Source organism: Vigna angularis, chromosome 6, assembly GCF_016808095.1.
Source record: "Vigna angularis cultivar LongXiaoDou No.4 chromosome 6, ASM1680809v1, whole genome shotgun sequence".
In the NCBI taxonomy this organism is placed as follows: Eukaryota; Viridiplantae; Streptophyta; class Magnoliopsida; order Fabales; family Fabaceae; genus Vigna; species Vigna angularis.
Genome location: NC_068975.1, coordinates 26408359 through 26425075, shown reverse-complemented (window position 1 = coordinate 26425075; position 16717 = coordinate 26408359). Strand labels below are relative to the sequence as shown.

Here is a 16717-nt window from a genome sequence, read left to right as displayed (position 1 = left end):
TATATTGTCTTCCTTCTATGTTTCAATTGATGGGCTTGAATGTTTTCTTCACATACAATAAATGGTTTTTTACCCTTGATACTATATCCTGATAAATTATAGTAAGCTAGAAAGTCATTAACGACGCAAAATAACATATCATGCATCATGAAAGTTTCAGAAGCAAAGATATCAAATATTTCAATCCCAACAACTTGAAGTCGTCAACTAGTGGATTAATATAAATATTTATGTAATTTTCAAGCTGCCTTAGACCAGATATCATCATAAAAATCATGTACTTTCTTTTCATGCATAGTCCAAGAAATAAATTGAAAATGAATAATATAACGGCCAGCTATGTCTGATACTTAAATTACCAAATAGATTCATTTCGTTGATAGCTAAATCAAATGAAGACTTTTACATTCTTAACCGAATAGGAGAAATTTATTATCAATATATTTCTATAAAGTTTAATTAATTCTTTTATTCCTAATTTCGCTATAATGTGCCAAGTTTGTCATACCTCTTAACAAAATTTTAATTTCGTCCACACCTAACATAAAAATTTCAATTTTATTCACATATGATATAATTTCTTTCCATTAAATATACAAAAACGGCGTTAACCGAAATATTCTCTCTCTTGTGCTTCTTTGTACAAAGTTGTGAGTGCTCTCTCCTCTACACCTTACTGTTGATTCCTTACTTCTCAACTTACTATGCGGTCTGTGACATCCCCAAAATATACGACATGCACATATAATAAAGACGTCGTTCAGTTATAATATTGGAAAGCAGTTAGAGGCATATAACAGACTATATCAGTTACAGTCATCCAAAATAAGATAAGATTCGGTCTCTTAAACATAGAGAACCACTGGAAATTTTCTTCCGAATGTTTACTCATCAAGATTCTAAATAAACTAAGCTGCTGCATCACCCTCTTCCAGCGCTTGCTCCACAGACACCTCTTCTTCGTCTGCTCACATCCAATTGGATGATCATTGCAAAAGAAAACACATACCACAAGCACACAAACAAGCAAGGGTGAGCTAGTTTTTCAAACAAGTATACTATATTAGAGCAACCAATTCATCAAATAATTACTTTAAGCCAAGCAAGTTAAATCATACCAAGAACATGTTATAAACTAGACTTGACTCGTCCGGACTTAGAATGACTACCGAGCTATGGCAGGTTATGCACTCGTGGTGGCTTATGAAACTTGGGTTCCCCACCCTACCACACTCACGAGGTTAGCCTGTTCCGGGCCTTGAGGCATACTGGAAGCCCCCAAGACTAAGACCTCTTGCTACTCCTCACCACATGGTTCAATCCTCTCTACTTGAGAACGAAAGACCATTGGAGCGTCAAGATAACCCCCAATACTGAGCTTCCCTGTAGATCATTCTAAACACTACTGCACCACCATAAATCTTCTCCTTGAAGATCATGGAATTACGTCAAACTACCATACTCTTAACCACATATCCTTTTTCTTTAACCATACATACATCATGGCAGTCAAACAACATCAAACAGCTCAAACAGATGTGGAAAAATATGAAACTCAATGAACCAAGTCTCTCAACGCACCAAGATACATGGCAAGACAGCAAAAATTCACATAGCGCACCCCCTTGATGCGCTGGGCGAATTTTCCTAACAAAAGGACAGCTAAAATTCGCATAGCGCACCCTATTTCGCATGGCGAATTAATTCGCAGCATACATCACACCTCAAACCTCTCGCTATGCACCCCACTCGCTCTTCGAATTAAATGGGCAGTGATCCCAGACCACCACAGTCGCATAGCGACAGGATTCGCCATGGCGAGTCAATAAACAGTGAGCATCACCCTTTGATAATTCGCACAGCGCACCAACTCGCACAGCAAATTACCAAGACAATGAGCACCCTCTACAGGGTCTCGCTATGCGAGACAACTCGCATAGCGACACTGCATAATCTGCAGAACGTGAATTCTGCAGAACCACACAGTCATTAATCCTTACCATTTCCAGTTATTTTCCCCAACTTCTAACCCTCCTAATTCTTATATCACGCCTAATTAAACTTGTCTAGATGATTACGAACGTTCTTAGCATGATTCTAAAGTGATTACTACCAAGTTTTCAACTTAAATTTCCAAGTTCATCAACCCAAGGACCCAATTTTGATTCTACCATTTTAAACATGACTTTACTCAGTTTTATGACTCCAACCTGTTCTAATTGACTCATACAAGCTAGCCACACTGTCCAATTGCACTCAAGACCACCTATGCTCAAACTCCCTACCTCAGTTCCTCTCAAAGGACCAAAAACAATACTCTCTTAACCTTTTACTCATCTAACATGACTAACACAGGATTTCCACCTCAACCACATCTCCCTAACCCAATTGGTCATCGGAGAAGAATCAGATGTCTGAACACATCAGTCTCACCTTCGACGCCAGCACATATGACTAGTCACAACTGACTGGACCAGGCCAGGGCTGCTCTATGATCAGGGATGTGCCAACTCAGGTTTTTAAGATTCTTCTATCCTACCAACACAGTGCTCTCAACCTATCCCAATTTACCACTCTACACTATCTCAGTACTTCAATCACACTCCCAATCATAGTAACTAAAATTCCTACCTCAGTTTACTTAGTCCCTTCCAAAATGACCATCATAACAGTATTAACGCTCTCCATCGTATTTAATCACCACCACATGGTTAATCCCAAATTCAGTCACAACCTCAATTCATGGTTCACACAACATTCACATACAAGGCAGTGTCATATAACATAATTTACAGTTTCACATAAGAACATGTCAGCACATATTATTCTACACATTCGATCTTAAAACTTAACTTTAACAGCACAGCAGTTCAGATTTCAACACACATACACCTCATACAATAAAATCAGAAGAAAACGTCTAGCTCCCCTTACCTGGAAGTCAAACAATATATTCAACTAGAGTGCCCTAGCCGTACCCCTCACAGTGAGAACCCAACAGTGCCCTACAACCCCCTAAATGGTGAAGAAAACAGCTCTTAGAGCTAGAATCGACAGGGAATCAAAAGGAAGTATTAGCCAGCTGCATGCAACCAGTAAAGTTGCATGCCCTAGATTCAAGAAAAATGGAAAAACCAACTTACCCGTTCAAATCGGAATTTTAATCGGATGAATAGGAAGCCCTCAACTCCGTGAACGAAAGAATACCACCTATTTGAAATTCCAACAATGGAAAGTGGTGGAAAGGTAGAGAGAAGTCAGAGCAAAAATAGGGAAATGGACTGAGTTTAGAGAGAAAAAGAGGAAAAGCAGAATGAATAATCTGATGTTAGGGAAAAAACCCTTGCTAAGGTCAGGTTCCCTTAGTCTGGGCCCGGCTGCCCCCAACTAAGGCCCAATAGCCTCAAAATTAAAAGTTATATTAAATGAAAAAAAAAGATTTAATTTTTTTTATATACATATAATGTTAATATTTTAAAGTAAAGATAATGTCATAATATGAAAAATGCAAAACCATGGTTCCCAAATACTTTGACTGGTGCAGCACTTGATGTGGTGATCCCCTGGTTAAACGGGTGGCTGTGTGACACTTTGGGTCCATCACTTTATTCATACGTTAAAGGAAACGTGTTTCGATTTATTTCCTACCAATGCATATGCATCATTACATTTTCCTTATAAAGCACAACAGACTTTGGCTCGAGGAACTCACACACTCACTCAACCCAAATCCATTTGCTTAATTTCTCTTCTGTTATGTCATAATTCTCATGGCCTCATCATCATCATCATCTTCTTCATCTTCTTCTTCTCTGAACTTTACAGTGCGAAGGTGCCAACCCCAGCTGGTGCCTCGACGCAGACGTCACACTTGATCAGTTTGGCGATTTTCTCCAGCCTCCATTCCCATGCTTCCATGAACTGCTATACGATGTCCCTGGCACACAACAAATTACCAACACTCCCCTTCTACTTGTACAGGTTCAATACACTTACTCATCAATCTCAACATATTTTTTATTCATTTTCTAGATTTCTATATTTTAAAAACTCATTTCTGATATAATTAATTTCTGTCAAAATCCACTAATTTTTTAATTTTGTTTTTAAAACAAGAGAATTTAAATGGTACAAACCAACTCAAATGTGCTTTCTCATCTTGATTTTCGGAAGTATTGGGAGTCTTACTGGTTCTGATAGAGAGAATGGGCTGGTTCGTCCTTCTGTCAAATTTTTTTTCATTGATATGCTCTGATAGCCTATTACAAAAGTGAGGTGTATAACACTCGTAATAATTTATCAAAAGACGTGAGATGTTCAACCGAAATTTTCACAAGTAGCTTGTTTCTTGTACTTATTCTTGGTCGTAGTTAACTTTAGAAAAAGTTTACCGGAAGCAAAATGTGTGAACTTGTTGAATATGGAATAAAAATGCAGGTGACACGACTCAAGTGCGGTGGTTTCATCTTAGCCATCGGCTTCAACCACACCATGTGTGATGGACCCGGTTACGAACAATTCATGAGCGCGTGGGCGGAAATGGCTAGAGATGCAACCAAACCTTCCATCGAACCAGCGTGGCGTAGGGAGCTCCTAATGGCAAGAGACCCACCTCGCATTACATGCAACCATCGTGAATTCGAGAAAGTCCAAGATACCCTTCCTTCTTCAGACCAAAACATGGTTCAACGATCATTCTTCTTTGGACCACTCGATATAGCTGCACTTCGGCGCTTGATTCCCCAACACCTTCAGCACTGCACCACATTTGATCTCATCACAGCATGCCTTTGGCGCTGTCGCACAAAAGCACTGCAAATAGAAGCAGACGAGGATGTTCGCATGATGTGCATAGTCAACGCACGTGGTCGGTTCAATCCACCACTTCCTGTTGGTTACTACGGCAACGGTTTTGCATATCCGGCGGCAGTAACGACTGCAGGGAAGCTTTGCAGAAACCCATTTGGGTATGCGGTGGAGTTGATAAATAAAGTGAAAGGTGAGATGACAGAAGAGTACCTGCAATCTGTTGCAGACCTGATGGTGATGAAGGGACGATGCTTATTCACAACTGTGAGGTCTTATATTGTGTCACATTTGGCACGTTTTAACCTTAGAAAAGTGGATTTTGGTTGGGGTGAGGCTGTGTACGGTGGAGTGGCTAAAGCTGGGGCTGGGAGCTTCTTAGGAGTTTCGTTTTTCTGTTCTGCTAAGAATGGAAAAGGTGAAGAAGGCATAATATTTCCGATTTGCTTACCTGCTGATGCTATGGAAAGGTTTGCTGAAGAGTTTAGCCACATGCTAGGCAACAAAAATCAACCTGAAACCAGTTCTGCTCCTTTTATAAAGTCTACCCTCTAATAATCTGTATTTCATGGAATAATTTAGCTTATTTAAGAGATAGAATCTAGACTAGTACGAAGTTATTTAACGTTAGTTGTGCTTATGAGTAATGTTAAAGGAGAAATTAACGTTTGTGAAAAGGTCACCAATGTTAATTTAGACTAAATATTTCTGAAATTTTTACGGTACACTTTTTTAAGATTTGTCTTGCCACATGATATAGAATGTTTGACGATAAAAATCCTTTTTATGAAAGAGTAATTAGATTTTTCTTTTTAATTGCCTATAATTTATTCGTTAAAAATAATATCCCTTTTATCATCACATATTCTGAAAAACAGCTCCATAACAAAATTGAAAATTAAAATGATTATTTAAAACTATAACGGAATAATATTTTTAATTATTATTAGTAAATTAATTCAACACTTTTTCACGATGTAAAATGTGAAAAAGAATTAGTTACCAAAATGTAAGGACTCATCAGTGCAGCACTTATATTCTAAAATACTCAGCTTATTATATCAGTACGTTTTATTTCTCTAAAAACACTATCTTCTACCTTTTCTTCTTTTTCTTCTCTCTAAAATTACTTATTGTTGGTTCATCTGATCAGTGATTAGAACCTCCCTAGGCGATCCTGAGATCAAGGACTTCCATTTTCACCGATCAATTTCGTGTTTAGAGCAGGTAAGTTTGTCTCTCTTTGATTCTTGAAATTTCTACAATTTCTGGTACATGCAAGCATTGTTCGGTTTTGCATGTGTGCATCGGTTCTTCATCTGGGTTCTGATTCTATTTATGGTTTGGTGGTTGGTTTCCCTTTCTCCAATCCAAAGCCTGTAGGTTGTCCTAGGATCACATGCGATTTAGCAAAAACGGTGGAGAGGTTTAATTCTGTCAAGTTGCTTTGAGGTAAGGGAAGCTAGTTAATTTAATTGTTTGGTTGATGATGTATGAAAATGTTGTTGATGATTCTGCATGTGTGTGAAATTGAATGATTTGATGTTCGGTGATGCTTGTGTGGACGGTTAGATGCTATGATTATGAGGTTTGGGTTTCTGCATAATTTTGAGTTAAATGGTTGAGTAAATTATGAGGAAGTGTGATGGTGAAATTGGGAAATTTGTGTTCGGTGTGAGTTTGGTCTGTATAGAGAATCTGGGCAAGTTATTTAGGACTCGTTGAGATCCTTAAGTCACTCAAAATTGTACTAAAATAGAAAAATCTGGTTTTCGGTCCTTGAGTTCATGATTCTGCAGAATTGAATCTCAAATCTGAGATGAAACTCTCTAATTGATGTTAGAAAGGTTTAGTTACTCGTAGTTAAGTTTAAAGATATGTATAATTCATGTTTGGAGAATTAGAAGTTGGGAAAAATATTCAGTTTTGGTAAAATTAGATGTTATTCATAATTCTGCAGTTATTCTGTAGAATTATGCAGAACGCTGAGAGAGCGTTGTTGACCGCTCGGTCATAACTAATTTCGGTCTCTGTAGAGTCTTACTAGTTCATGATCGTTCGGTCTTAAGTGTGGGTGGTCTTCCTCTTCTGTTCGATCTTAACTGAGTTCTGCTTTTGTGAAGTTCAATTAATGACCGAACGGTCTTTCTAGTGTTAGGTCTCGCCCTAGCTTTCGGTCGTACACCAGTATTCGGTTTAGCTAGAGTTCAATCTTGTACTGGTGCTCAGTTTTAACTGCGTTCAGCCCCGCTCGATCATGCACTGATTGACCGCTCGGCTATATTCAGGTACTCGGTCATTAATTGGGTTTGGTCTCTTTAGTCTTACTCGTTCATGACTGTTCGGTCTTAGGTGGGTAGTCGGTCTCTTAGTAGTGCTCGGTTCTGTAATAGCGTTTGGTCATGCTTTGGTAATCGGTTTTATGATATTATTCGGTCTACATTCTAAATGTTTGGTCTAGGCCATAAGGATTTTGTCTAAGTTCTTAGTATTCAGTTTAAGTTCTAAGTGTTCGGACTAAGCTATAAGTGTTCGGTTTAATTATAGTGTTCGGTCCTCAAACTATGTTAGGCTTATGCTTGAGCCTTAAATGACCGTTCGGTCCTTTTCGAAGGTTATATTGATCTTTTCCGTTCGGTCATGTTCAGGGGTTGTATTGTTGTCGTTCGATTTTTCTTCTACGAAATGTTATTTGGTATTCAAATGTTGATTTCATGGTTTGACTCTGATTGCTTATTATAGTTGCATTGATCTACTATGTATGAGAAATTGTATTAAGTTTCGAAGAAGGCATAATGTTCCAACTGGTATAAAAGAGAATTCCAAGGAGGAATGTCTTAGTGATTGGTTATCAAGGTGATGGTATAGTATGAATATGGACAGCGAAATCCATGGCGTTCATCTTGACATTCTAATGATTACCAAGTCTCAAGTAGAGATGAGTAAGTCATGTCGTGAGAATAGCAGGAGGTCCTAGTCCATAGGGTATCTGGGTGAGGTATGACGGACTAACCTCGGGTGGCAGCTGAGGGGTTTCCAGTTACTACACCACCCGGGTGCAAGAACGGTCTCAAGCTACATATTCATACAATCTGGATGGTCAAGTCAAGTGATCGGTCATTGCATGTATATTATGTTCGGTCTTTGTCAGAAATGTATGTTGATGATTTTATAAATGCTCAATTGAATATATGATTGTGTATTTGTTTATGTATTTATGATTAATTAAATTACATTAGCTTACACTTATTTTCCTATCTTGTCATGTTGTCTGTTCGGTCGTATGTGTCCTTGCAATGATGACTCTGTAGGTGTGAGCAGAGTGTGTAGAGGCTTTCTCTGGAGCAGGTGCTGAGCGAGGAGTCTTCAAACCCTTAAGCTAGGACTGTTCGGTTGATATATCTCTTGTATGACCGTTCGGTTTGTTCTTATGGTTTGTTCTTATGGTTTGTATTCAGTATATGATTGTAATAAGTTTTAAATTTATGATTATTTTAGGATAACTGTAAGTTATTTTTATTTTCTGTAACCGTTCTATTTTTATTATAAACGTAAGTACTCTTAAATATAGTTTATAACTATATTTTTGGAATGTTACACAAAGCCATTTTTTTATATATTTCAAATTATATGCATCATAGTAAAATGATTCCAGATTTTTTTAATAACATTGGGATTTAAGTTTTTACTGATTTACCATATTATTCTTGTACTAAAAATTCAAAATACACTAATAAATACTGATTTTATTTTTTAAAAATATATTAATTTTTTTAATATAATAACATTGATGTATATTAAACTCAGAAAAATAACAAAAAAAAATTATGTGGACTCGAACAATTATTATTGAAAGTGACCTCTGTTCTAATACGACAATAACAATTACAATCACATGCGTTGCGTGTAAATGGTTTTTGTGTTGGTAATGTCTTGGTTCTGTTGATGCAGATAGACAAATTAGTACTAAGACACACTCAACTCACCTCTGCCACACAGCGTTAGTGAACTTATTGCCCTGCACCCAAACCACACCCCAGTTCCACTCTTCGCAACACATAAAACAAACATCCTCACATTCTAAGACTTAGGAAATTATGGTCAGCATTTATGGTGAACACTCATGGAAACAAATTATACTCATTACCAGACTTATTTACTTTGGGGAGATGATTTGGAGAAAAGTGTGTGGATGAATTTGAGGAGATTTTAGGATAAATTTTTTATTGTTTATTTGAGTATATTTGGAAATAAGTGAGAATGAATTTTGAAGTAAAGTTTGTGAGAATTTGATTTGTGTGACAGATAAATAAGAATTGTTTAATTGGTAGAAATTAAATATTACCAAAATACCCCTAATTATAAAAGTAATATAAAATGATAATTTTTAATGTTATATATAATTATAAAAATGTTTATAAGGAGAAAAAAAATAAAAATTAATTTTAAAATGTAAAAATGATAATTTAGTACACTGAAATAATAATAGTAACGATAATAATAACAATAAATTATTATTATTAATATTAATATTATTATTATTATTTTATTATTATTATTATCATTATTTATTATTATTTATTTTTATTATTATTATTTGTTATTATTATTATTATTTATTTATTATTATTATTATCATTATTATTTATTATTATTATTATTATTATCATTAGGATTATTATTATTATTATTACTTAGCTAAACCATGCAAATTAGTCTCTTGGATATTTCAAAAATTGAAACTCAATCTCACTTTTCTCTACCACTTTTACATTGGGACCCGATATTTTAATAAATTGTTTTAACAACTCTTTGACAATGGATTATGTGTCACTGTTTTATTGATCCGTATATATAAAACGGACCACTCACAAGCTACCACATAGGCTGTTGTAAAAAAGTTGTTAATAAATTTGTTAAAAAAACCCTTTACACTACAATACTCCTCTTACAAAAACCTTCAACACCATCAGAGTAAAAGAAACAAAATTGGTTTTGCTTCTGCCTCACGCTCTCTAAGCCAAATATAAACATGTTGGATTATGAATGGAACTCATCAATGATACTCCTCACCGAAAATGAACTCACCGACGACAAAACTAACCAAACGCACCGACATTTCGACCATGATAACGCTAATTCTTACCATTATCTGAGGTTCATTTTAGAGACAAAATTAGCTCCCGTTTAGCTTATTACTTGCTTAAATCCTCTCTTTAAACTTGTTTTAATGTTATTTATATTTTGGGCTATATTGATATAAATTCATCACTAATCCCCTTATTTTGTAGCTAATATTGTGCTTGGAAGAACCTCCACCAAAGTAGAGAACTGAACCAGCCACAAAAGCTACAAAACAGCAAAAAGATAGAGTTTTGGAATGTTGCCGCTGGGCTGCCGCTGGGCTACCGTTGAGCTCCCGCTAAGCTACCACTGGCGGTGAAAATCCTGAAATTGCCAGAATTTTGCGCCCGGGCGCCCCTTCAGGATCGCTGAGCGCCATTTGCTACGTAAATTTGCCCGAGCGACCCATCCAGGGCGCTGAGCGTCATCCAATTCTGCAGAGCTCGCGTTGAGCGCCCCTATAGGGGCGCCGAGCGCCACTTTCGCTGATGTGGCAATTTTAGCTTATATAACCCTAAAACGCGAAAGGTTTTGGGTCTTTGGTAGTTTGGAGGTGCGATTTCACTTAGAGGAGAGCTTGGAGGGTTGCTAGGGTTCGTGGGAACACTCCCTTCTTCCTCTTTGGGTTCTTCTTCTTCTTACATGGCCATTTTGTAAGCTCTAGGGCTCTCCATGGAAACGGAGAGTCAAACCCATCATGTGGGGGATAGATGTAACCTTTGAACTCTTGCGTATTTGATGAATGATTTGAATGTATTTATGCCTTTTTTTATCAATTGCTAGTATTTTTGTTTCCAATCTTAAAGCTTGCATGTAATAGAGATGTTCATGACTTGATCTTTGATTCATGGGTATGGGAATGTATCTTGTGTAATCTAGAACTGAAACAAGAGTCCTAATGGTTCATTGATTCTAGGAATAGAAGATGATTCACTTGTTGTCTTAGATCCTAGTTCTTAATGCGAGTTTTGCTTGTTAGATTTTCCAAGAAATTGGATTTTAATAGGGAAAAGTTAGGCTCTTTCACCTAAGGAATTAGGGCTTGAGTAATTTTCTGGATTGACTTTAGTAATTTGATGGAGAGGAGATGAAATTGTGTATGCACAAGAGTGAATAGGTGAAAACTAACCTTAACAATGTCATTTCGTACCATTTATAGTCTAGTCCATGTCTAAGTGTCTTCAAACACCAAAGTCCAAATTCACTATATGAGTTGTTAATAGTGCAATTAATTAATATTACGCGAGTCTCTTGGGAAACAATACTTGGTCTTATCATTTTATATTACATGAACGATTTGGTACACTTACCAATGAGTTTTAACAAACCACAACTTTACCATGTTAATTGACCCCATTCTACATGGCTCAACACCAATAGCCACCACTGGTTTCTCGATTCACCACCCATTCAACTCACCACCACAACAACATCATCACAACCCCCAGCAGCCCTTCTTCGACCCACGCTTCTTTCAAAGCACGTCCTCCGCTTCCTTCTCACCACCACTTTCGGTGCTCTAACTTAACCCAAAATGCTGGAACCGAATACAATATTTTGGAAACCGAATACATGATGCTTGGAACCGAATAAAAGGAAGTAGGAATCAATACAGGTTCCATGTAAATTCCTCATATGCCTGGAACCGAATACGGGTGGTCTAGAAACCGAATTCGCATCCAACAAATCATTGTTCTTTAGCTTCAAAAGTCGTCTTCATCTTTCAATCAGTTTGTTCTTCATCGTGAGTCTATAGTGACCATATAAATCACTATTTTTCTCATGTTTTTATTATTAATCAAAATATTAGAATGAATTCTTTGTAATTAGAATCGAATATGTGTGATAATTGGAGCTGGAACTATACATTACGTATAGGGTAAATTAGACTTTGCACAACTAATCCCTCCAAATCTCTCCACTTTCGCAGGTGATAGAAAAAATGATGCATCCCGCAAACCCTATCAAATCGTTCCTTTCATTTCTTCTCAAGTGAACACAGAAATCATCTCATTTCCTCGCTCTCAATAACCTCTTAACAGTAAATTCTCTTTAAGTGAACACAGCCTAAAGCTTCTCCTAACCTTTTGTCTTTACATCGAAGCAGGCCACAATTCAGTCTCTAATATTCCTACAATTCTCTCTCACAATATCCTTTCCTGATTGAGTAATGATACCATGACACATTTTTACATTCATTTGACATAGAGCACAAAGATGAAATGGTCATAAAAGTATAAACTTTTATATTTTTTCAAGAAAAAAAAAGAATAAAAAGTATGTAAAAGTAATGTCAAACGAATGTAAAAAAATTAGGTATGTTAAAGAATATTATTTTTTTTGTTCCTACTCTTAGCCTTCACTCCCTAACCATTCATCTTAACTGTTCCCCACAAACCCTCTCAAACCCCTAACACTACGGGCTCTCCTCCTATCCAAGGGGAAAGAACGTTGCATAAAGAAAAACGACACATTAATGTTGTGGTCTCGTGCATTAGTCTAGGTTTAAAGTACCTTGGTTTTTTCTGATGCAATTAAAAAAATATTAAAGACCAAAGTTTAAGAAAATAAACGCCTTCTAAATCAACCCCTCTCCCTTTGAATGCCAAACATACAATTTAGCCATCACATTCGTACTACACAATTAATAATAACATAAACAAAACATATAAAACCTTTTATGCATCTAACAGTTGATCACATAATCACTAGTCCAAATATAAATATTTCATCAACTAAGCTATACAACATTGGTGTAAAACGCACACTATTCTTATTAAATAATCCTAAACCACATTATAACATCATTTTTTATTAATATCTTTTCTCATGTTTTACATTCTCTTCAATCCAAAAAAATTTATCCTCGAAAATGGTGTTATTCAAAAAAAATATTTGGATACCCTTTCCTCATAAAATCCTCCAATTCCCAAGTCATTTCTTGTGTTAAGCACTTTCACCGTACGAATATCCTTTCTCTCAGCTTATTGATTTGAACATCCAACACTCATTGGTCCAGCGTCTAACATTAAATCCTCTTGACTTGAATGTCATTAGCCTCTGCAACATGAGTTGGACCCGAAACATACTTCCTTAATTGTGATACATGAAACACATTATGTAAGTTTGTCAACCGAGGTGACAACACTATCTCGTAAGCTACTGACCCAATCCTTCTGAGAATTTGGTATGGTCCAAGAAACTTGGGCGACAACAATTCTTCGACCTGATAACTCTCTCAATTATTGTTGTTGGTGTCACTCGCAAAAACACATGATATCCAACTTCAAACTCTAGCGATCTTTTCCTTTTATTCGCATAAGACTATATGTCTACTCTAAGTTTTTGTATCTCATCCTGAATCAACTTTACCTTTGGAATAGTTTGTTGTAACAACTCAAGTCCCACAATCATTGTTTCTCCATCTTGATACCAATACAACAGTATTTGGCATCTCCTTCCATACAGAGCTTCAAAAGGTAGCATCTCAATGCTGGAACGGTAACTTTGTTGTATGTGAACTTCACTAACATAAGATCTCACTCCAACTTTCAGGAAGGTCTAACACCCAGGTCCTCAACAAATCGGTTTATAAAAACTCAACCTGAAAGAATTTGTCTGAAAAACTCATCCTAAACAAGCTCAGCGAAAAGAATTCGACATGGAGAACTCTGGCTAAATGTGTTCGACTGAAGAAACTCTCTCAAACATACATATGATACAATTACTTTAATAATAACAATTAGAATAATACAACCTGTACCGTACGGTCCCCAATGTATCGTACGGTCTCTCACGCACCCAAAACTGAACGACTCCCCGAGTCCAACTCTCCCAAAGGTCGGTATACCATATGGTCCCCCGACCCCGTGAACCGAATGGTTCTATCCAGGCTGACCACCTATATCGGTCGACTGGCCATATGGTCAGATTACAAAGGATAATAGCTCATTAAAGCCCCTAATGGAGATTAAGGCGTGATTGGACCGCCATTAGGCCGACAAAAGGTAAAAGCCCATTACAACCAGTATAAATAAGAGTCTCAGGTATGATCACCAAAAAGGTTGCATGGGATGCACTATATACATGCATTACTTACTGCTCGGTTACATTACTAACTTGAGCGTCGGAGTGCCTTTGATAGGTACCCGCCCGGCTCAGAGAGGAGGGAGAACGAACAACTTGGAACATGAGGAATATCAAGGTGTTCGTTCAGTCATTATGAACCGTCCGGTCTCGAAACCATCTCAGAATGTTTCAGAAAGCCTCAACTCAACGTTCGTCCAGCTCCCAATGGAAGCCCGCTTGGAGCAAAGCCCGCTCGGTCTTCATCCTGCAGCGTGTTGAACAGTGTTCGTCCATCCGGTCTCTAGCATCCACATAGTCTTCAATACAATTAAGAGTGTTTTAGTAGGGTCACACCAAACCCGACCGAAACATTTTGGCGTCCACCGTGGGACCGAGCTGCTGGTATTCCCCATTGTAGCCACAAGGAACCAGTGAGTGGTGCCTCAAAAGAACCTCAACTCAACCTTTCGGCCTCTCACCTCGGCCTCGACTACCCAACAACTCGGCCCTGTTTACTCGGCCACTTGGCCACGTTCGCACGGCCATTCGGTCTCCACTTTCCGACCGTTCAGCCTCCAAGGTAATTCCTAAAACCTAGCCTCGTAGGTACCTAGCCAAATTCACCATCAACCGTTTGGCCACTCTTTGGCCTCAGTAACTCGGCCTCCAAAGACCTCAGCTGCCCGGCCTTAATGATCAGGTACTTTCTCAAACCAGACCCTTAAGGTACATAGCCAAAATTGGCATCAACGTCAAGTCATTCAGCTGTGCAGCCTCAAGTACGTCCGCCATCTGGCCTCGCCTATTTGGCCTCATAAGCCAAAGTTGATGAATGACGAGTTCTTTAATGAACCACTGTCAGCTTGGTCGGGCAGTGAACGACAAATTCTTTGTTGAACAGCTGCTGCTCGACTCTAGACAAAGCCCAAGTTGATGAACGGCGAGTTCTTTAATGAACCATTGTCAGCTTGGTCGGACAGTGAACAACGACTTCTTTGTTGAACCACTGTTGCCTGACTCCAAACAAAGCCCAAGTTGATGAACGACGAGTTCTTTAATGAACCACTGTCAGCTTAGTCGGGCAATGAACGACAAGTTCTTTGTTGAACCACTGCTGCTCGACTCCAAACAAAGCCCGAGTTGATGAACGACAAGTTCTTTAATGAACCACTGTCAGCTTGGCCGGGCAGTGAACGGCGAGTTCTTTGTTGAACCACTGCTGCTCGACTCCAGACAAAGCACAAGTTGACGAACGACGAGTTCTTTAATGAACCACTATCAGCTTGGCGGGGCAGTGAACGGCGAGTTCTTTGTTGAACCATTGTTGCCCGACTCCAGATAAAGCCCAAGTTGATGAACGGCGAGTTCTTTAATGAACCACTGTCAGCTTGGTCGGGTAGTGAACGACGAGTTCTTTGTTGAACCACTGCTATCTGACTCCAGACAAAGACCAAGTTGATGAACGGGACACCCTGTCAACTTGGTCGGGCGGTGAATGAGATACCCTGTCGTCCGGAGCATTTCAAAGGTCAAACACTCGACCTCCAATGGCCTCAACCGTTCAACCTTGCACAAACCTCCACTTCTCGGCCTCCAAGGCTTGAACTGTTCGGCCTAACACCGGCCACATCTTATCGTCCTCCAAAGGCCTCAACCGTTCAGCCTACAAAAGGCCTTAACATCTCGGCCTCCCGTGGCCTCAACCGTTCGGCCTACAAAAGGCCTCAACATCTCGGCCTCCCGTGGCCTCAATCATTCGGCCTTCAGTAGGCCTCCACATCTCGGCCTTCAAAGGCCTCACGTTCGTCATTCAAAAGGCCTCCACTCGGCCTCCAAAGGCCTCAACCTTTCGGCCACTGCTTGGCCTCAACCTTTCGGCCATTGCTTGGCCTCAACATCGCCTTCGTATGGCCTCACCCGCTCGTCCGTTAAAGGCCTTAATTTGGCCTTCAAAAGGCCTCAACATCTCGGCCTCCGAAGGCCTCAACATCTCGGCCTCCGAAGGCCTCAACCTCTTGTCCTCCCGGGGCCTCAACCTCTCGGCCTCCCGTGGCCTCAACCCCTCGGCCTCAAGTGGCCTCAACCTCTCGGCCTCCAACGGCCTCAACCTCCTGGCCTCCCGGGGCCTCAACTTCTCGGCCTCCAAAGGCCTCAACTCTTCGGCCTCCAAAGGTCTCAACTTCTCGGCCTCCAAAGGCCTCAACTTCTCGGCCTCCAAAGGCCTCAACTTCTCGGCCTCCAAAGGCCTCAACTCCTCGGCCTCCAACGGCCTCAATATCTCAATTGTTCGGCCTTCAAAAGTCCTCAACCTCTCGGCTTCCCGTGGCCTTAACCTCTTGGCCTCTAGTGGCCTCAACCTCTCGGCCTCCCAGGGCCTCAATCGTTCGGCCTTCAAAGGCCTCAACTTCTCGGCCTTCAAAGGCCTCAACTCCTCGTCCTCTAAAGGCCTCAGCTTCTCGGCCTCCAATGGCCTCAAAATCTCGACCTCCAATGGCCTGAACCGCTCGGCCATCTCGGCCTCCAAAGGTCTCGACAAATCGACCCTCAAAGGTCTCAACTTCTCGGTCGTCCATGACATCACAATTACTTAGCCAAGTTTGGTAATCAACCATCCGGCCCCAGTCATTCGATTACAGCCACCTGCCCTCAATCGGGTCACAACTTGACCTCAACTTTCTAGCCCCAATGGCTTGGCCATCTGTGGCCTCAAGTACTTTGC

At 39.3% G+C, this 16717-nt stretch overlaps 1 protein-coding gene across 1 annotated transcript; it reads left to right on the top strand.

Moving 5' to 3' along the window:
• Positions 1-3704: 3704 nt before the first annotated feature.
• LOC108341556 (benzyl alcohol O-benzoyltransferase) lies at positions 3705-5477 on the top strand. The gene is made up of 2 exons (XM_017579226.2): positions 3705-3981; positions 4438-5477. The coding sequence occupies exon 2, from the start codon at positions 4492-4494 to the stop codon at positions 5359-5361; it is 870 nt and encodes a 289-aa protein (XP_017434715.2). The 5' UTR covers positions 3705-3981; positions 4438-4491; the 3' UTR covers positions 5362-5477.
• Positions 5478-16717: the final 11240 nt, after the last annotated feature.